This window comes from Lampetra fluviatilis, chromosome 1 (assembly GCF_964198595.1).
Source record: "Lampetra fluviatilis chromosome 1, kcLamFluv1.1, whole genome shotgun sequence".
Taxonomy (NCBI): Eukaryota; Metazoa; Chordata; class Hyperoartia; order Petromyzontiformes; family Petromyzontidae; genus Lampetra; species Lampetra fluviatilis.
The window spans coordinates 13,805,974-13,827,634 of NC_136275.1; the positions used below are offsets into that span (position 1 = coordinate 13,805,974).

Consider the following 21,661-nt stretch of genomic DNA (forward strand, 5'->3'; position numbering starts at 1 on the left):
AATGATCATAACTGCACACATTAACATAATCACAAGCATTCGCATAAATTAATACGATTATCTCCGTGATTATCATAATTTATGCACATAATTATACATTAACATAATGTATGTGATTTATGCATTTTTGACATTTCATTACTTTTTTTTATTTTTATCAAAAATTCATAATCCGGCATATACAACAGTGGGGAGGGTGGGGCTGGGTCGGGGGTGGGAGGGGTGGGGCTGGGTGGGGAGGAGAGGGGTGGGGCTAGGAGGGGTGGGGCTGGGTGGGAAGGGGCTGGTCACCCCGTCGTGCCCTTATAAAACTCAACGTTTAACCTACTCACGCCGGCTTGTGCCTGCCCTCAGTCGGCCATATTTGCGGAATACACCACGCCGCCGTTGACCCTGGTCATTGACCAAGCAACCCAACGTTCCTACCAGCTCCCTCCGCAGGAATGTGTTTTCAGCCCGCTTCGGCCCGGAGACTGGGTAATACGTAATAAGTAGCCAGCAGGTGGCGTTGGATTTACGAATGTCAGAGCGTGGGATGTGTGTGCTCTTCGGTGCACGTTATTCGCTGCGATGTATCCACTGCTGGATGAAGGCTTCCCCGAGCCGTCACTGTCTTCCACGTTGAGAGGTGGACGGGAAATCCCTTTGTCCGTTACATAAACGAAACAACACCAATTCTTCACACGCAACCACTGTCATCCCCACGCTGTTAGCGAGCTCCTATTAAAGCCGACAACGGTGCACGAGGCGGCCGGTGTGGACTACGCCACGCCCGGTCGCCTTTGTCTCTCATGTGCGCGGAGGTGAGTACACAGCGCACCAGATACTCATTTAAGGCTGAGCCAACCTGTAGGTGAGGGTGGCTTAGGACCGGTTCGCACATCACTCGCCCACGTTCGATGTTATCCGTGGCGCTGGAATCGTAAACTCGAGGTGCCCGACATCAGATTTAGAATCGCGGGGCGCTAAACCACCGTGCCACCAACCCCCCTCCCGCCGACCAACCTCACGTGTCGACGGCTTAACTCTGTGGCGTTTCGTTTGCAGAAACAACAATTGTAGGAAACTCGGCGCTTCCGAGCCGCCGTAACGCGTCGAGCGTGGCGTGCGTGCGGCACGGATGTAATTAATTTCATTTGCTGCTTTAAATGCCAGAGGAAGGAGGCCCTCTCCCACCCCACCCACCACCACCAGACCCTTGCTGTTCGCTGGCTCACACCTCCTCCTCCACCACCTCCTCATCCCATGGCTGCCCTCGTCCTCCACCTCGTCCTGCTCCTGCTGCCCATCGTCAACATCTGCCCGGGCAGCTGCCACGTGTGCAGGCACGCGGTGCCGGGCCGGGACCAGGTACGGCTTGCCCTCCCCCCCCCGATTGACTCGTACACAATACAGTCCGCGATAACAGTGCCTGCAGATGCGTACGTGTTACAACCGGTACTGGGCAACGCCTAGGTCGACACGGCCTCAAATCCGTACGTGGCGCGCTGTGTTAAACATCGCCACTCGGGAGACAAAGGCGGCCGGGCGTGGTGCTGGCCACCCCCCTCGTGCGCCGTGCCGGCCTTCATAGGTGCCCGCGAACAGCACTTGCCCCCTACAGTCTTGTCACGGTTATAACGTGGGGGGATCTTTGCCCCCTTTGTGTGTGTTACAGCCACTGCTGGATGAGAGCCTCCCCAACCTTTTACGCCGTTGCAGGCAGTGGTGTGTGTGTTTGTGTGTGTGGGAGGGTTATTTGACCATACTTCACCACGCCGGTCTGCAGTGCCGGTTGGCGAGTGCAGTTTCATTGCGGCACGTGCAGGACGAGGGGCATGCGGTTAGCGAGCACCTATTAAGGTGGTGCGGATAAATAATTTAATAGGTGTACGTGTCTACCGCATGTGATGTACGGTCATCGTTTTGTGTACGAATTTAGGAGAATTGGCCGCACTGAACAACGTGGTGAAGTATGGCCAAGTAACCACCACCTGGGGAAGTCAGTAAGGTTGTGCTACGCCATAAAACAAATTAATCAAAATGGTAATACATTTAATTTGGCCGTCTGAGTCCGTGACAGACCTTGATTCGTTCATTTGCCTCTTACGCAGTCGAGTTGCCTCATTTTCTGACCGGATGGAAGCAGAGACCTCTCTATGGTGCTGATGATAGGTCAAAATACAACTTGGTAATTAAAAAAACGTGACGAAACGATCACCATCGTAATCAAACGGGGTGTCCTATAACCCTAAACTATATTCTCATTCCTCTGCTGTTGTTGAGTCGAGATTTGGGAGTCGTTTTTCAAGACGAATTAAAATTTATGTACAATTGTGGGGAACGAATGGAGTCGTTGCAACCTGTCAACCCCTTATCAGCGCCTCCCTTATTACAGACCAATTCAGACCTTACTGGTCACCCCGTACCCTTCTAAATCTCAACGTTCATCCTACAAAGTCCCATCAAACGTTCATCCTTCGAAGTCCCATCACAAGGGAGCAACACAAACAAATAGACAAAAAAAGTCTGCCTGTATTGAAATGGCTGTACGCCGTATGGACCTGAAAACCCAATGTCCCTGTACAAGAATAGGAGTAAACCGCATGGGTTGACAGCTTTGTCGATGTAAGGGACAAACTGACATGTGTACAGGCTTAATCGGTGGCGATTTACGCGTGAACCAACCCGACTGACCAACGTGGGGAAGTATGGTCAAACAACCACCGTTACCAACGGCGGCATGGTAAAGCCTTCATTCAGCAGTGGCTTGACAAAGAGCTGTACATTACCTTATTGTTATTTTTTCCTAATAATAACCGTAATACAGTAATGGTCATTAAATGTATCTTCAATGACATGTTTTTTTTACATTTAGAGCGTGTATATATATAACATACTTTTTTACCTTGATAAAAAGCACTCATTGGAGCATTTTGCTAATTGAAGATGTGTGCATTCTTGCCATGTCACTCCAACCTATCTTCCTTGTCGTGCCCAGGGAGCCTCCATTAGTCTAAAAACGATTGAGCCTGAACAGTGCTTGGATGCGCAGCCATGATGCGCAAACAGGTTGTCATTGGACTTGCGGTTCTACACGTTAGGCAATGCAGAAAATTCCATTGCTATCCTCTAATATGCTCAAACATTCTCCGCTCCTTCACCAACCAGCACTGAGCAGCGGAATGACTGAAGGGTTGTAAATGGACGTGTTGACGATGCGCCGGTGCAGCATAACACACCGGTCCTCATCAAACAGTCTAACGATGTCACTTTTGCCCTTGAGTGAGCTGCAGATTCTCCATCAGAAGTTTCATTAGATTCAGCAGCTGCTTTCCCATTCAAACATGTGATGTGAGTTATTATCTTTTGATGCCACGGTCCGCCAAGAAATGATTCCGGAAGTTAATCAAGGAACTGTCCGACCAAATCTAGGGCACAAGTCAAATCTGCCTTTGGAACACAGAGCCAATTGTCATCAGGCCTGGATGCTACATTGTAACAGACTGTGAAGCTTCGTGTTCAGCTGCTCCTAACATTCGTCTTCAGACTGCTTTGATATCATGAGAACTGATTTTGAGGCACCCCGCAAGATTTTCTGACCGGGGTTGCGAATCGTGGAAAAATAAACAATTTTTGGGGAAATTTTTCTTTTTTATACACTGCGCACCGGTGTACTGCCAATACGTTCATATGTACATTATGCGCTGTCGTGGAGCAAATTTTGGAATTGCAAAAACAAATGAATGAAGAGTAAGAAAGTCTGCCTGTTTGTAAGGCGGACTTTTGTGTATGTGTGTGTGTGTGTGCGTGCGGTCATCTCCTGGCCCCATGCGGTAGCTGCTGTGGGGGGTGACCCTGCCTGGGCGGCAGCATGAGCTGTCTCGTCGCAGCCCTGAGTCGACCGGGCCCCAGCATCTGAGAGTCCGTCTCATCTACGACTCTAGCGTGGACAGGCAAGCGCTGCCAGCCTAGCAGACGTTAGCCCCGTCAAATGAGACCTGTGGCACGATTACGCAAGTTCATTTTAGAGCACTCATCGCTGTCGGCCTTCAACGGGAATAGTTGCCGTGTCGGATATTTCTAGTTTTACGTACAATAGTAAGACATACACCGATGAGATTTGAGTGTCTGTTCATGCTATAGATTAAAAGTACCATACTATAGATGCCAAACACACACATTGGATTGTAATCACTAATGCAATATAACTATGGGTATCACAGGTATTGCCCCAGCAGCTATTCTGCCGATGGGATCGGCTTGTTTATGTAAGTTAGAGACATCCTATTGACTGTTAAGAAAATTTAAGTGGGCTTGGTTGGGACACATCACTAAAAGGGATGATGGCCGGTGGCCAAGACTAACGTGACCTTTTTCTTCCCCTCCATCTCTTCCCCAAGCTTTGCCCTGATAGTTATTTTAATATTTCCTACATGTTCCTTTTGTTGCTTTGAGATGCCGTGTGATTTAAGTGCATTAATACGTGTCGTGTCAGTTATTCGGAGACGAGGTTTGTAGGAGGCGCACCTTCTTTTATTTATAACATTCACAGTCTCGCCTGCACACTCTCTACAGTCGCCTAGCCTATACACAACACTAGCCGTCTAACACTGACGGCGCTGACTGAGACTGCCAACAACTATCTGGTAGCGCAATATCGAGCAAAGACAGCAGCGACGACGACGGCGACGAGACAACAGCAATGACGAGACAAATCCAATCCCAGAACCGCTAGCCTCGAGCTCCCGCTCTCAACTTCTTTTATCCAACCAGTGCGGCCAGACTCCGCCCCGGCTGTGCGTCCCTTCTCGTACCCACTAGCAGGTTCCAGGGGCTTCCGGCCGGGGTCCTCTGTGACCCTTGCCCCAGTTCCTCTGCCCTGCCAACACACCCGTGCACACGCTCACCAGCGTGTGTACCGTCTGTCCACCACAGTTGCCGCTGCTGGACACCAGCCGGTGCTATTACACTACATCTGCAAATTCTCATCCACATGCTTGGTCACCCACTGTTGTGTTTGACATGTTTTTCTTGTTATTGGACAACTGCAGATGAAAATCTGTTTGAATCGTAAACTTAGTAGCGTGCAGTGTGAGCTGTGTTTGCTTCTTGAGTAACGGTCATAAATGCTGCTAATTTGCTGATTGTGTGAACTGGGCTAAAGGCTGTGAATAACCCTACTTTATTTCCCCGATTGTCCAGTCTTCCAAATGAAAAACGAGACTTCATAAAGGTACGTACTGAATCTGTGTTTTTATCAGAGCATTGACAGAATCGTTTTTAAAACTGGAAACTCCGTGTATAATAAACACACTTCTCTGCCGACAGATGCGGCTTTTCCCTCAGGCAGTGGAATACATCGAAAGTGCCTTGTTTGTTCGGAGCCCAGGAGCCAAAATCCTCCTTAACAGGTACCATAACAGTGTATGAGTAATCAGGAGTGCGATTCGCCTGCTTTGTCGGCTGTAGCATCATACTCTGTGGGAGGCAAGTTATCACTGATGATGGGGATTGTATATGTTTGAGAGCTTGGCATGAGACTTGGAGCAGATTTGACCTTTAGGATGATCCTGCCATATGAGGTCAAATTAATGCATTTTTTGGGCGCAAATTCTAAAAATGTTGCGTTTTTTTTTTCATTCACAAGTATAGACTTGACTTTACTTGTGAACGCACGGCCACTGCTCATGCAGCACTGCACCGTTTTGAGCGGGCATTCCCGTAATGGACCACGCTTCTGTCCGCCATGTAGATACTGCGCCACCAACCACTACTTCATGAAGCACCGGGACCCCCACCGCTACTGCCAGAGCGCGTGCGCCGAGACGACACGGTGCGGCCCTGTCACGGTGCCCGATGAGCACCTGCAGGTACCTCCTTCCTCTCACCCAGCCCCTCCGTCGCACCCCCTGCTAGTACCAGCCTTCTGCCGTGCTTGAAATTCCCCGCGCGCTGGAGGAGTGTGTGAATAATTCTATGCGGTTAATGTGCTTGAGCGTTGGACCTAGCGGTCTGAGTTTGGTAGCTGGCCACAACTAACGTCAGTGGCGAGGGATATCGCACCCCGTTTCCAATCCCTCGCTGGCATTAATATATGAATTGCATGCAATTTGCATCCATTCTACAGAATCTATTTGTAACGTTGGAATATGACCCTAGCCGGGCAGTCGTGGCGCATACCTGTAATCCAGCACTGTGGAGACGAGGGTTGGTGGATCACACACACGATGTGAAACTCTCTTCCTATGGATATCCGTACCCTGGCTCTCAAAGAGAATGTCGTACAGCAAAGTGTGGACAAATATCTGTCACTTCTGTATTGGATAGAGTGTTGGCTTCTCGCTTGCGTAGATTTTTCTCCGAGTGCTGGTACTCGCAATTGCTAGTGGAGGCTCACCACCTGGCAGTCTTCCAGCTTTTCTGTGGTTCCTCAGCAAGGAGACTAGATACAATCTAATCGTGAGATTTATTTTGGGCCTTCCCTAGATCAACTTGACTAACTCGCACACACGTGTGTGCGTGCTCTGTGCACACTGCGTACTGTGTTTGTGATGTCCCCCCCAGCAATGCCACGTGTGCGATGAGGGGGGCCGGAACTGCGGGCCCATAGGCCCCGCGGGCGGGCCGGGCGAGCCCGATGCTGACTACGTGTTGTACGTATCGGCACTAGGCACGGACCGATGCCAGCAGGAGGGTGTCGTGGCCTACGCGGCATACTGCCAGTTGGAGGCTCAGCTCGACAGGTTTCGCACCCATGGGCAGGCCTGACGAGAGGTGGGGAAAGGGGTGCATCTGTATCGGAGCCCCAAGCTAAGGGGGGTGGCCCCAAAAATTACACATGGAAATGGATGGAGACCACCAGCCAACATTATCTATCTCCTTGAGCACCAAATTTATCTCGATGGACCTGCACAGTGGGATACCACACAGGGGAAACCTGCACACTAGGTCCCTGAGCAATTCAGATGTAACTCGCCACTGATGTTAACCGTGACCAGGAATCAAGCTCTGAGAACTGGGTTCATCGCGCAGTGTACTAATCTCTGCGCCGCCACTCCACCCTGTTTAGGAGCAGTGTAGGAAATAGCTGGACTGTGTTGATCCCTTGGCGCTCTTGGCGACTACGTGATTCCGGAGAAGTATGTCATTGTCTCCACCTTGCAGGCCGATTGCCGGCTATGCTAACCTTTGTCCGGACAAGGTGTCTTTGGACGTGGGTGAGCAGCCTGACATGCTATCCACTGTCAAGCACGAGGTCATCCATGCCCTGGTGAGACATGATACGCGCCCTCAAAGCGTGCGCGTCTTCAGTGTTCACCTGGGTGAGCCCACACTTACCGAGCTCACTTTGGGCTCAATCTCAATAAAACAAAAACAATGTGTGACCCAGGGTGAAGATAAATCTGCCTCCATTGCCTATGGAACTTTGGGTACACGTCTTCTCACTTCGCTGTGGTCGACCCTGCCTACCATATTCTCTGGGCTCGTGCGTGGAGGAGGAAGCCGGGGGTTTAGTTGCAAGCTTCCTGGTTGCATCGGATCAACCGTTACTGTCAAGACTTAGAAAGGGGGCTCTCTTGCCAAGAAGGATCCCTAGAACGGGTCTCTCTTGGGGGCTTTAATAGGAGATGGCACCCGTCGATAAATGACTACCATGCACTACCTTCGCATACACTCTCACACCTGACTTGTTGTAATGAGCAAATGGAAGTATAATAAGCCAATGGTCCTTTTTTAAATAGCATTTAAGTTGAGGTGGCAAAAAACTGTCGTATTCCTAAAATTCGGTGATTTAAGGAATATACAAAATCAACATACATCAGCGCATTATGTGTTCACTCCAGGTTTCTTGCGGTGTGAGACCTACTTCTCGAAGAGGCTAACAGTAGCTCAATTTCCAAACGTCTGGAATTTTCTTCATGATGAAGATTACAATTATAATCCGGCGAATAGAGCACCACACATTTGGTGACACAACTCGCCGCATGACACATTCTTTGCATGATTCTATGGGAAGCACATTTCTGGTCTGAAGGGATCAGCAGTTATAGCAACTTGCCCTGTAAGCAGTCTGTGCGAAAGTTTTAACCAAATCTCACTGCTCATGCTGGGAATTTAATTTTGCACCCAAACAGTAACCCCTTTCCCGCTGAGCAAAACATCTTTATTCTTGCATGCTGGTCATACCGCCTGGTGGCTTATTAAAGAGTTTGATTAAAAAGCATTTATTTTATTCCACCCTTAATTGCTAGTGAACATTTTTAAGGAGTCAACAGGATTCTGTTTTTTTCATTAGTGTTGTTCAGTTTAACAGGTTTTTTTTTACGTTACTGTGTTCTATAGTAGATGTCACTTATTTTCAGAGGAAAGGAATTAAATCCTTACATTGAAATGATGGTGATTTATTTATTTACATTTGTACTGTTTTATACGGATCTCTGCAAGGAACATGTAACTTTGAACAAGGAATTTACGTTATATATTGACAAAATGGCCTACTCTTAATTGTAATTAAATATATTTCATTTATTGATGTAGTTCGTGCACTATCCTGTGGTGAAGCATGGTCAAACAACCCCCACGACCGACACGGCATGAGGAGGCCTTCATCCACCAGTGGATTGGCGAATGGCTGTACGTAAATGTATTGTGTTTTTGTTTAAGAAAAACCTCTTGCTTCTGCTGGTGTGGTGAGCAGGGCTTTTCAGCCGGGCTGTTCGCGTTTTACCGGGACGATGACGGCCAACCCTTGACCCCGCGTTACGGAAACGGCCTCCCGCCGTTCAACGATACGTGAGTGCCACACCACGACCAATCCCGCATCATGGAAATTTCACTCTTCAAGTTAACAGGGCACAGATCTGTGAGGGGATCGGTGTCCACTTCTTAACATTAATGATGGCTGTTGAATCAGAACTTCTTAGTACTCGCTACTTTCATTACACAACAATCATGGAGGTGGTTTTACAATGGACCTGCAATGTGTATTCATTAAATAGCAATACTTTATAGTTCTTTGTCAGCATGGCTATTTTGGAAAGGATCACAAACAAATTGTGTTTTTTTTTATGACGTGGCTACAATATGCAAAGCTTTAAATAAGGAAATACTGCATTTTTTTAAAGTGCTGCTGTAGTTAGCACTACATTGCTTGTTTGGCGAGCTAAAGGAGAACAAAGTGGTTGTAGATTATTTTCGTGTTTTGACTGTGTGGCTGGGTAACGGTGTCGTGCTTTGCGCAGTGTGCTACGATCCTGTTTATTCCTGCCCGTTGCGTGCAACACCAGTGTCTAGGTGCTATCTGAACTACCCTGGCTGTGGCTGCCGTCGTTCAAATCGGCCCTAACAGGAATATTTGGTGTGTTGTGTTCGCCATTCGTACTGGGAAGACAAAAGCGGCCAGGCAGATGTGCACCGCACTGTCCTTCATAGATAGCTAGTTAACAGCACAGCCCAGGGAGAGAACTCCCCCGAGAACGCGTCCACCACAGAGACGGAGCGGTGAAATCGATAAATCGGCTCTTGTGCAAGGACCAGGTGGATTGCCACATCACCTCGCGGGACTGTAAGAGATGGCAATGGCTTAGGGGTGTCTTCATCCATCACTAATTGATCATGGCTTCTGCTGATGATGATAATGAAGTAATTCGGGTCCATTGATCTTGTTGGATAATCATGATGATCTGCATTGCCTGGCATTAACCATTAGGGTCCGGCAGGGGATTGGTCGTGGCTGATGTTGGAGATAATGATGATGGCGGTGCACAATGTGACGTGACTCTGGGCGGGTAGGTAGGTGGTTGTGTGTGCCATGTGCTGCTGGCGCAGGACGGGGTTGTACCAGTGGAGCGAGCGCGTGGCACGGCGTGTCTCTCGCCGCTGGGCCGTGCGAGGAGGGGAGCTCTCCCACCTCGTCACCCTCCTCGTGACTCCTCGCGTGGCGGTGAGGAGTCGCTCCACTGTCTCATTACACCTGTTTTTTCCGACATGGAAAAATCCACTCGTACCACTTACATTTTAAGCATGGCAAATAGAAAATTGAATTGGTGTTGAGTTATTTGTGTGCAAATCTAAGTCAACAGGATGTGAATGCAGCTGATAAATTGTACACCTATATGGAAGTGAGTGGGGTTTGCTGTGGTTTAGGGCCTTGGGAGTCATTAGTACACATCGGTACACAGAAGATGGCGCTTAGAAACTGCCTACAACCAAATCACACTAAATGCGCCTAATCTTATCAGATCTCCAAAGCTAAGCAGCGCTAGCTTTTGAATAGTTTGATGGGAGACTGCCTGGGATTACCTAGCTTTGCAGGCTTGAGTGGCAAAGTCAATAGAAACATGTGGTAGAGAAATGAATTATTGAAACTCATCGTAGGTTGTCTCCTGGATAAATATTTTGCATCCCTTTATCAATCTGCTGTTAGATGAAGGGCCTACCCACGCCGTCACACAGGTTGGTGCGGGGTCGGTCTGGGTGGAGAGGCCTCGATCCGGTCCAGATATCACTCTCCACCAATGTTAGCTGTGGCCGGAAACTCTTTCATGGGTAAATGAGGAGCAGCATTGTCGCTGTCCCTGGCGGTGCAGGAGGAGGCACGCGAGCACTTTGGCTGCTCGAGTCTCGAGGGTCTGGAGCTGGAGAACCAGGGGGGATCTGGCACTGAGCTCAACCACTGGGAGAAGCGGCTCCTGGAGGTGAGTCGCGCACGTTCACTCAGACTCGCTGATGGATTTCTACATTAAACCCTCCACAACAGGATAAATAAATAAAAAGTTCAATTAAAGGTGCAGCCTTCTAATTGCTTGCTCACGTCACTGCTGGCGGAACGGCCTCCACTAGAGGGGGCTCTGGAGAACCCCTCTAAGAGGGTATTTGGCCTACTCTTCCATGCTGGTCAGACTTCTTGGAAGAGGTTGGATTACCCACACTTTATCCCACCATATGTGACCTGCCAATCGACTACCTGTTGTAGTGTATCCATTAATACTGCTGGGTGGGCAGTTTTTGGGGGGGAGGGGGTTTAAGAAACGTGCACCACTGGTTCAACTGCCATGCTGGGAAACATGACCAGTGACCTTTGGGTGCTAACCATTACTCCATAGCAGCATCCCACATTTTAATTAAATATCAAAGCACAACACATTCTTATATTCGTGCTTACTTTATTTGTCCTTTGAGGGAAATACAGTAAAACCTTGGATTGCGAGTAACTTGGTCTGCGAGTGTTTTGCAAGACGAGCAAACATTTTAAAATAAATATTAATTTGATAAACGAGCGAGGTCTTGCAATGCGAGTAGTACGTGTATACGCTTTGTCTGCCGAGCGGCACGTGATCACAACTGATATACGGGTGCTTTGGATTACAAACACGTTTCCGGAACGAATTATGCTCACAATCCGAGGTTTTACTGTACTTTTTTGCGACTGACCTTGGGTATGATGAAATGCAGTGTATTTTCAAAGGCAATATAATGATGATTTGTTTTTGGGTCGGGTCACGCGCTAGTGTGATGCCAAAATGATTATCATAAACCCTCCACCACCCAACAAGACTGTCACATTTACAATGATGTCGAGCTCAAAGCAGTTTGAGTGGAATGATTCGGTTATGAAAATCCTGAAGCCACCGGTGAACGTTATTGGTCAGAATTTGATCTGTGTGCGTATGTGCATGTGTGTCTGCTCGTGTGTTTGTGTGTGTGTGCATACGTGTGCTGTATCTGCAGAATGTGGGGAGAGGTCTTGTCGCGGTTAGTGCTGCGCTACGAACCCGGCAACCCGAGTTTGATTCCTGCTCACGGCCACCACCAGTGACGATTATTTGAACTGATTCGGGGCCTCCCCTAGGTCGACTCAGCTTCAAATGAGTCGCCACTAGGGAGACAAAGGCGACTAGGGGTGGTTGCTGGCCACCCACCCCCTCGTGTGCCGTTCCGGCCTTTATAGGTGCTCACTAACAGCACTTGCCCCAACAGTCTGTTATGGCTATATGAGGGATCTTTGTGTGCATGTGTGCGCCGTGTCTGTAGAATGAAGCAATGACGGGCTCGCACACACAGCGCCGCATATTCTCGCGCTTCACGCTGGCGCTCATGGAGGACACTGGGTGAGGTCCTGCCCAACTTCCCCCACCTCAACCGTCAAATAACAACAACGGCAAACCGTCATCCCTCAGTGGCAGTGTCAATGCCACGATGCTTGTGCCAGGCTAGGTGCACTTTGAGGCCATGTAAAATGACAATGGCTCGTTGAAAGGAGGTTCGGGGATGGGCCCGGGTGTTATGGGTTGCCAGACTGAGATGACTGACAGATGCGCCACTGCCATATTGTGGTGTTTAAGCCACCGAGTGCTCTGCTCAATGTTGTACTGCTCCTCCGCCTGCTGTTGTGTCGAACACAGCAACGTAAGCGAATGTAGACTCATCACCTGGGCCAGCGCTACAGTGACCTTCTACTGGTTGATGGTTGACTGCTTGGTTTTATGGGATGCATCGGTCTCTTGAGTTCATGGAATGCGTCTCCTCATTCTGCTGTTCCTGCTGGCTTGAGCAGGTGGTATCACGCCAACTACAGCCACGCGGAAGCCCTGGGCTGGGGGAGGGGCCTGGGCTGCGTGTTTGCCATGCAGAGCTGCAAGGCCTGGATGGACCATCGCAGTGACAGGTGCGACTCAGTCTCACGGTACTGCCGACACCTCCATTGAGACTATGGTTTGGAATTGTAAGCAGGAGAAGGCAGGTGTCGTGAGCCATCGCCCCTCCAACGAGGTACTCGCCGTATCATGTTGCCGCCACCTCTTTTGTAGTTTTGGGTTACGGGGGTGTGTGTATATGCATGAGAAATCAAAACTGGGAGGTAGTTGGGTGACTCTTAGGGACAATGCAGTGTTGAAGCAGGCAACCCCTGAGATCCTGGTATTCGGATTTTCGCCATCTGTGATTTAAACAGTGTTCTCAAGTGTAATGAGCCCATTTGCCAATGACTGCACACAAACGTTTATTTAGTCTTCACAGCATATATTCCAACTGAGGACTAAAATAGTAAATTGGTTGGACTGCCATGTAGTGAGGGGAGGGGCGGGGTGGGGAGGGGCGGGGTGGGGCGGGGTGGGGTGGGGCGGGGTGGGGTGGGGCTGGGTGGGGTGGGGCTGGGTGGGGTGGGGAGGGGCTGGGTGGGGAGGGTGGGGAGGGTGGGGAGGGGCTGGGTGGGGAGGGTGGGGAGGGTGGGGAGGGGCTGGGTGGGGAGGGTGGGGAGGGGCTGGGTGGGGAGGGTGGGGAGGGGCTGGGTGGGGAGGGTGGGGAGGGGCTGGGTGGGGAGGGGCTGGGTGGGGAGGGTGGGGAGGGGCTGGGTGGGGAGGGTGGGAAGGGGCTGGGTGGGGAGGGTGGGGAGGGGCGGGGAGGGGCTGGGTGGGGAGGGGCGGGGAGGGGCTGGGTGGGGAGGGGCGGGGAGGGGCTGGGTGGGGAGGGGCTGGGAGGGGCTGGGTGGGGCTGGGCGGGGAGGGGCTGGGTGGGGCTGGGTGGGGAGGGGCTGGGTGGGGAGGGGCTGGGTGGGGAGGGGCTGGTCACCCCGTGGTGCCCTTATAAAACTCAACGTTCAACCTACTCATGCCGGCTTGTGCCCGCCCTCACAGTCGGCCATATTTGCAGAATACACCCTGGCCATTGACCGAGCAACCCAACATTCCTACCAGCTCCCTCCGCAGGAATGTGTTTCCAGCTGCTCGGTTTTTCATCAAATAAACTGCGGATGCTTAACTTTTTGTTTTGTAGCGGCCTGAATGTGGCTCCGTTCTGTAAGGAGGTGCGTGGCCACCCACTGCGCCTGGGCTGCGGGGCCGGGCATTCGGCCCTCGTGCTGTGCAACCTTCAGCGCTACACCAACCCGCTGCCCACACACTACCAGGTGGTCTTGCTTACAATGCTCCCTGTCGTTTGTTTTGTGTCCGGCAAGTGGCTGTGTCTTCACTCCAGAGAGTAAAGATGTGTGGGTGGCAGGGTGATTCAGCAGTAATATGTGTGCCTCCCAGCAATAAAAATATGGGTTTGATCCCGATGTTCTGCATGGGTTTTCTCTGACATCTCCAGTTTCCTCCCATAGCTAAAAACTTACATTAGAATGCAGGACCCCCATGAAAAGGTGTCTTCGGACTCTGTGTGGCTTTCCCTGATAAAGTAAGAGATAAGCAACTGCTTGTTATACGAGTCTGATTTGTGAGCCAGGTGGCTCAGAAGTCAGAATGCTGAGCTGGCACAACTAGAAGTGGGGATATGTTTATTTAAGGATTTGATTACTCTATAAATTATCTTTTCAATTTGATATGAAGATAATTGTAAACAAACTCTTACATTTGTTGCCTGTCATCCAATCTCTTAGTTAGATGGCCTGCTCAACTCCATTTTCACGTGGTAAATGATATCCTAGTTTTAATTCGCAAATATGTTGTTACATTGAACATCCCGTGCCAGTATTTGGACTTTCTGCCGGGGGTGAGCTCCGCGGATATGCAGCTGTACGGGGGCCTCGTGGAGATCGCCGATTACTGCCCCTTCAGCCAGGAGTTCAGCTGGCACGAAGGCGGCGCCTTCAGCCGGGGTTCAGCGTGCCAAAACCCACGCAACCAGCCCGGTGAGCACGGCACAGCCGCAACCAATCCCCTCTTGGGTAGCTCTACTACGTGTTGTCGGCCTGTTATTATGTATAAAACTGGAGAGGGTTAGGCTTGTTGATGGCTAGTCAGTGGTGAGCATCAGGTGGATGGTGACCCTCTGGCGTGGGTCAGATGAGTCATCACATGAGTGTCAATTCACCTCGTACGTAGGACTGGCTGTGGACTAGTTTGATATAAAAACAAATGAATACTATTTAATTAAGGCATTGAGTCACTGCTGGAGAGAATATTGGGAATGGAATTTTGTGCATGCAGCTGCAACTCGTGCAACCAAAGTTTTGCCTGCAGTCACTTTTTGCATCATCACGCTCGTTCTCGCATTTGCATTCCCACAGACGAAAGGGTGAACTACGGCCTGGAGATGTACAGCCAGGAATCTGCGTGCATCGAGCAGGGCTCCACGTTCCACATGCAACACTGTGGTCACAAGCGCGCGATCCCGGACTGGGGCAGTGGCTGCTACCGCGTACGACACGGCTAGCACGCAGCCTTGTGTAGCACACAGCCTGCTCTCCTATACTTCCGATACATGCCATCACCACTGATCCTCCAATCACTTCACACTACTTTTAAAAAAAAATGTTTTCCCGATTTGATCTCAATTGTGCTTTGGGCCTCGTGTCAGAAGACCTAGAATGGATTTGTATACCGCGTAGGTTTTCGTAATTGTGCTGTATAGCTCTCCGATGTGGTGTTGGGTTATACCCCGAGTTATTCGGCGAGATGTCCGACATTTTGTTCCATATGCTGGGAGCTTCTTCAGGAACTGCATATCCAGTATCTGAACATGCAACCCAAAAAACGCAGTCGAGCAATCCATTCGGATCTCCCGCAGGTGACATGTTCACCGGAGGGAGGCGTCACCGTATGGGTTGGTGGCGTGGACTTCCCGTGCAGCCACGCTGGCCAGGCCATCCGCGTGGCAGTTCGTGCTGGGCAGTGGCTGCATGTGGGCAGCCTACGGTGCCCGCCATGCTCCGAGGTGTGCCCAGCCTGCCCGCCTGACATGGAGCCAAGGCTCGGCACCACACGCCAGCTGGAGACAGGTGCATGATGGAATCCTGTTACGGAGCACTGTGGCAAATTGCAGCACTTACATTTTCATTTACCTGGTGGGCAGCAAAGGGCAGTGCTGCAAAATCTATTGCTTTACTCTACATCTATGCTCCCTGCAAGCCACTTGGCGTGAGGTAATCATTCAAAAGTGGATTTGACAACAGGATGTATGTGTTCCATTAGTAAGAGGTTGTTGCTGATCACACCCTTGCGTTGCTCTCCTTTGCCACAGATGCGTGTCCCAGCTTTTCACCGGGCTTGACCGCCACTCTGTGGATGCTGCTGCTCAACACCATCCCGCACCTCCTGGGCATCCTTTGCGTCGGCCTCTGACCATACTTTGCCATTTGCCGTCGTGCGATTGTGCCACTCCAGCACTGGCATGCAAATTGGCATTAGTACACTATTGGTCGAGCATGTGACGGTGAAATCGATGGTTACCCTCAAGATGCACACACAGAATTGTGCGTGATCATTTTTTATAAGCCGTCAAGTCACATTTCAACTAATGCTTCATTTTGATCAACACGAGGCATAAAAATGTATACAAACAAGATGTTAAAGGTGACCACGACCTCAAATTGGGTCGATAAACTCACTGGGGGGGGGGGGGGTGAGTATGAATTGTCTACTATGTATTTATGCCCATGGAGACTCCATGTGATGCTTTGAGCCGTTTTAGGTTTCCCACATTGCCTGTACGGAGCACTTTTGTGACTGAACACAGCTGAATATGGTACAAGTGTCACACTTGAATTTTGTACAGTCACCAATGCCAAGAATAAAGACTTCCTTCCTTGGAGGCTCTGCTCACAAACTTCTCTGCTCCTGCTGTTCAAGCGATGATCTCAAACTTATAAGTTCAGCTCAGTGCTGTTGTGGTGCACACTGCACAAACCTGACCACTACAAGCTCAGCTTAGAGCAAACCTCCATTTGTCCATCGAACCATGTTCATACTTTGACCCACTAAACTGCACATTCCATTTGGCATTTAAGGATTCATCCTCGATTTAATTCCATGACAAATGCATTGAATCTCACGTGGAAGAATTGGTTAATTTGTGCAAATATTTATAATTATTTTCAATCATGCCATTAGTTGGAATGAAAGTAATCTCTTAATATGAATGGAGGATTTTTTTACAATCATTGTGTGTGCAGCTTGTAACCAGTTAATTTGTACTGATGATGAATTGGTAAAATTGAAAAAACATGCTGTGCTGTCAAGACTGATGTTTGAGAAACCCACTTTAGACTGAGTATAGATGCAAACCATTGGTGTTCGACAACATAGCCGCTGCAAAATCAGGGCATTAGTGATTATACTCTAAGCGCAGATATTTTGGATACAAACTTAGTCCGTGGCGGTTTCTTTGTTGATCATTTAGTGTGCAGTCGTATAATACTACCTCAGGTAATAATTATAATTTTATCAATGGCTTTGAGTTGTATAAGCACTTTAGTTTTATTCAATTATGGAGGTTTTATGGCCAACTTACCACACCAGTCACTTTGCATTTTAAATCTATCAATTTGGGGTGGTATAATTATAGATGTCGCATTTTTTTGGGGAAGCTTTCAACCATCAGTGGACTGATCATAGCATTGTCAAAGCCTGTCAGCCATAAAAAATGATCTACCAGGAAGCTTTAGAATAGTAACCAACTTAATGTTTCTAACAACAGTTGTCTATGTAATGTTTTCGATGGAATGAGCAGTATTTTGACAAAGTGTAATACAATAATCCAAGTCATTTGTCAACAAAACTGTGTGGATAAGATTTGTTTAGTTTACTGTATAATGTTTATACATATCACCAGCTTTAAAGCATCAGTATATATAAAAAAAAAAGAGACATCACATCCTCTTACAGTCTCACACAAGACAATTGCAGATTTGGCATGAATTTGTGTCCTGGCATCTATCACACCCAAACTGCAAATCACCAGCTGTTATTTTCTGGCAGATACAAGTCCCAACCTGGTGAAATTGTTTCTTTAAAGGGCAGTGGTTACCACAACTGGCATAGCTATAGAGTAAGTGGTACAACTGCTCAAGGGGTGATGGGCTTTGACGGTGAAACTTTGACAGGGACATAATTGCACTAGGGCCCATGCCAACCACACTCCTCCACTGATTCCCATCCGACCCAACACTCCTGCCGCCCATTGCAGAATAAAGAATAAAAAAATAATTCAAAACGCCTGCCTTGGGCTCTGACCATCTATCCACCCCCTTGTGTTGGCCGCTCAGTGCAGTGTAAACCAATTAGGTCGCTTGCGCTTGGTTTCCAGGATTCGCTTCCCAGCGTCAGTCTCCGAGGTGTTCTCGCCCTCGTACACCACCACCGTCTCCGTGGCAGGTGCACGGAGTGGCCCATCCTCCTGTGCTGCCATGAGCGCACGGATTTTACGAGTCTCATCCATCACGCGATCGTAGCAGAATCCGCAGAGCACGTGCTTCAGCTTCAAATTCCCGCATTCGGGGCACATGTCCACGTTGGTCTGTGGGATGGGACACAGACACACAGATGAAGTTCACTGGAAAGTGGATTCTGTGGAAAGCAATGACCGAGAGGAAATGCCAATATATGAAAAATATATTGCGATCACGCCCCAAATTCGGAAATGAGTATAAAAATGTGCTTATTTCAGAATCTTTATTTAACCTGGAGAAATCCGATTATGAAGCTCCTTTTCACAGATGTTCAGTAGGGGCAGGTCAGAAAGTTAAATAAACAATACAAAACACGATTGGAGTGCAAAGTATAGGAAAAGGAAGCAAATCACTCAAATACATAAAATAATAAACACAAGCTTGGGGAAGGCAACAACAGTCCCAGACCACAGCAAGACAACACACAGCCCTTCAATTCCACATTAGAATTTAACTTTCACATTCGTGTCACAACCGTGGTGCTTTGGGCTTATCTGCACATCACGCAAGCTCACCCTGAACTTGATCATCTTCTGAGGGTTGCGGCGCCGATCGTGGTTGCGCTCGATGGTGCGGCGGTTCTTGGGCGCCGCCATCCACAGGAAGGGGTTATCGAGGAACGAGATCTCCGGTTCCGAGTCTTGTTCCAGCCCGGACAGCGTGGGAAACACGAGCACCGGAGCTGAGGGCCCACAGGGTGAGGTTACAGAATGGTCGGCACCATCAACCAATTAATCCTGAATGTTCATACAAACAATGACCTTTGTTGTGTTTGAATACACCAGGGGTGGGGAATGTATATGCCAACATGGCTGGACGTGGCCTGCAGCTTCACATCACGTGGCTCACAGCCACATTCGGGTACCACTTTAAAAAAAATGGCCCACAAATTATACTTATCAATCGCTGAAAACATCTTAGGTCTACTAACAAGGTACTCGAGGGGATTATTTTCAACCAGACAACTGCTTCTAATTTTAGCCCAATTCAGTCACTGCAAGTACCTATTGTAGTGACACCGTGGGCATGGAGTAATAAAATCGATTTGGGTGGAAGAGCAAGATGGATTGTTGCTGTCCAAGACCTAAAGGAATTGCGATGACATCCATCAAGTTGATGATGGGCTATGGCTGACGATCCATATGTCTTCAAAGTTTATATAATGAGGTGTAATACAATACAGTACTACTTTTGCGATAAACAGGGCATCATCCTGAAGGTGGAGTGCCATTACCAATAACATCTGACAACCCAGCAGTGTTTAGCAAGGCTGAATGGCAATTGAATCTAGAATGTTTAACACGTAGGCTTTCGTGACCAATATCCATAATACAGGTTTTTTTTGGGTTAGATCCTGTAAATATATAAATGTGCCGTTAAACCCCACCACCCGACACAGCCAACTAGCAAGGGTTGTCACTTGAACAAAACATGCCAATTCGTCCCGAGTACAGCACACCGGCGTGTTGGAGAGCCAAGCCATAACATTTACAATCTGAGTACGACGTTTCGCCAGTAATCACAACTAGCTTCATCAGGCGACAGCCAGATTTGTGGAGAAGTCCACCTGTTTCGTTCATACCTACTATAATCACCCAGGAATGTCCTTAACGCTCATGACGTCACTCTCACGTCGAGCAGCCCCCTCATTAATATTCATTAGCAGGTGCCGTCAACCCCCCACCCCTCCTCATTATAGAGGCGTAGAGTGGTGACCACACTTGTGCGCTCTTCTTGCGCAAAGTGGGGGGAGGATTAATGAGTCAACGTACATTATATGCATGCCCATTATGCGAGCCAATTGATCTTGTACATCCTGTTCATTGGTGTATACTATTATTAAATCTAAAATATTGAAACGGGTCCAGAGTTTGTTTAAACAAATGCAGCTCGATGTTTGCTCGGAAGACATAGGTTGATGAATTTGTACCATATTTCATCTGTACCTGGAGAGATGAACAAAAGTTATAATTTCAATACACACCCACACAGTATGTTGAAGTTTTGTTTTGTGACCACCACGCACAATACATTCATTGCAGGCTACTGCGAGGCTACGTTGGGGGCAGCAGAGGGCATTCTTGCAACATCAATTATTGTACTGTCCTGTGATTTATGCTGTCACGTCTATATTCATGTTTTCACAATCCCGGCACTGAACAACGTGATAAAACCACGTTCAAATAACTCCCACGACCCGCAAGGCGTGAGGATACTCTGATCCAGCAATGGATTGGCAAGGGCTGTACATGTGCACGACCAATAACATCGCCAACACCATACAATGCAAAATGCATTCACTCGGAACTCGTGAGCAATATACACTGCACTCACAATGCGGGCAACCCATACCACTCACAATCTACAGAGATGTCAATGAGTGTTTTGCAGTGGTCTCCTTCCCCAAACAGGCAATTAACCTGTGTAGAGAAGTAGCTAATACTCTCGCCAAGGTCACGCAGGCCTTAGCTGTGGTGATAGAAGGCGTACCGAGCGAGGAGGCTGCCGCCCGGTAGAGCCAATAAGGGCAGGCCGGTATCAGGGTTAATGTTAGATGATGATTCCGATCACTCTCGTGTATACTGATATTGACTGGTTATAATAATGGTTGTAGTGATCGCATAAGTGGTGATGATTATGGCGGTGGTATTGGTAGTAGTGCTGGTGACAGCTGCATATTAATCTCGAGTTAAGCATTGCGGCATGCTTTAATATTAGTCTAACATTCCTGGCCTGGTGGCTCAGCGGTCGAGCCAGTGGCTCTAAAATCATGTTACACGAGTTAAAAAACTTCAAATCCTGGTTGGGGGTTTACTGGGCCAAAACAGTGCAGTACCACACGGAGGTAAAGTCAATAGTGGTTGTCCTTTCGATAAGACTTGCCTCCTCCACAGTGAACCTGGAATATCCACCACTGGCACCGGGCTGAAAACAGGATGAACACCGCCTCGATATTAATTTGAGCGAGACATCACTTGGACTTCTGATCACGCCTGACGATGATAATGATAACGACAGCGGTACCGATCAAACACGCGCCCGCAAACAACAAGAGTGAGGACAGCAGGCCAGCTCGCCGCACCGGGTGGGTGGTGAAACCCGAGCATCTGCAGGAGCCTTGCTTCCACGCAGAGGAGGGACGAGGCGACCCGCTGCAGGAACCCCGCCATCGCCAACCAAAGAGACGAGCCGGGAGACCGCAGCGACTTCTCTCTCCTCCTCCTCCACGTGCGAGCTCCTGCACGCCGCACGTTCCTGATTGGTCTACCCTGAGCACGTGATGCAGCGGCGCGTGATGCCGCCATTGCAGCGCTCGTGGGCGGCCATCTTTCATAGGGAGGCCCTTTGCGTCGCTTCTGACGGGGATAACGTTAAGGTGCAGCAGGTTTATTAATGTATAACTTAATCAGTATTACTCTTTGGTTCTTTCGGTAAAGTCAGGTGACTTTACCGAAATAACTAAAGAGTAATTCCTGCAGTCACGAAAGGTTAAAATCAAGTTTTAATCAGTAT

The 21,661-nt window shown here is 48.9% G+C and overlaps 2 protein-coding genes across 4 annotated transcripts; one reads left to right on the plus strand and one right to left on the minus strand.

The window, feature by feature from the left end:
• The first annotated feature begins 401 nt into the window (after nucleotides 1–401).
• On the plus strand, nucleotides 402–16,225 carry LMLN (leishmanolysin like peptidase). 3 transcript variants are annotated; one of them, XM_078857183.1, is made up of 18 exons: nucleotides 404–803; nucleotides 1,156–1,350; nucleotides 3,820–3,935; nucleotides 5,185–5,215; nucleotides 5,311–5,393; nucleotides 5,735–5,852; nucleotides 6,547–6,725; nucleotides 7,147–7,252; nucleotides 8,681–8,775; nucleotides 9,811–9,925; nucleotides 10,572–10,679; nucleotides 12,016–12,092; nucleotides 12,539–12,649; nucleotides 13,756–13,888; nucleotides 14,452–14,611; nucleotides 14,990–15,120; nucleotides 15,490–15,700; nucleotides 15,943–16,223. In XM_078857183.1, the coding sequence occupies exons 1-18, from the start codon at nucleotides 792–794 to the stop codon at nucleotides 16,041–16,043; spliced, it is 2,082 nt and encodes a 693-aa protein (XP_078713309.1). In that variant the 5' UTR covers nucleotides 404–791; the 3' UTR covers nucleotides 16,044–16,223. The 3 variants fall into 3 exon arrangements, with proteins under 3 accessions (XP_078713328.1, XP_078713309.1, XP_078713319.1); XM_078857193.1 differs by having other exon boundaries at nucleotides 766–803; nucleotides 1,195–1,350; nucleotides 15,943–16,222; XM_078857202.1 differs by lacking the exon at nucleotides 15,490–15,700 and having other exon boundaries at nucleotides 402–803; nucleotides 15,943–16,225.
• A 1,267-nt stretch (nucleotides 16,226–17,492) lies between these two features.
• Nucleotides 17,493–21,389, minus strand: MRPL32 (mitochondrial ribosomal protein L32). The gene is made up of 3 exons (XM_078857264.1): nucleotides 21,231–21,389; nucleotides 18,664–18,830; nucleotides 17,493–18,216 (listed from the first exon to the last, which is right to left on the minus strand). The coding sequence occupies exons 1-3, from the start codon at nucleotides 21,316–21,318 to the stop codon at nucleotides 17,962–17,964; spliced, it is 510 nt and encodes a 169-aa protein (XP_078713390.1). The 5' UTR covers nucleotides 21,319–21,389; the 3' UTR covers nucleotides 17,493–17,961.
• Between the last annotated feature and the right edge of the window lie 272 nt (nucleotides 21,390–21,661).

Excerpts from the sequence above, each read along its gene's own strand:
- LMLN (XM_078857183.1), top strand. Across the intron at positions 6,726-7,146 it reads TTGGAGGCTCAGCTCGACAG|GCCGATTGCCGGCTATGCTA; the intron begins GTTTCGCACCCA and ends TCCACCTTGCAG. Across the intron at positions 7,253-8,680 it reads ACGAGGTCATCCATGCCCTG|GGCTTTTCAGCCGGGCTGTT; the intron begins GTGAGACATGAT and ends TGTGGTGAGCAG.
- MRPL32 (XM_078857264.1), bottom strand. The coding sequence starts at position 21,318 with ATGGCGGGGTTCCTGCAGCGGGTCGCCTCGTCCCTCCTCTGCGTGGAA. Across the intron at positions 18,831-21,230 it reads CGGGTTTCACCACCCACCCG|CTCCGGTGCTCGTGTTTCCC; the intron begins GTGCGGCGAGCT and ends GTGGGCCCTCAG. Across the intron at positions 18,217-18,663 it reads AGAAGATGATCAAGTTCAGG|ACCAACGTGGACATGTGCCC; the intron begins GTGAGCTTGCGT and ends CCCATCCCACAG.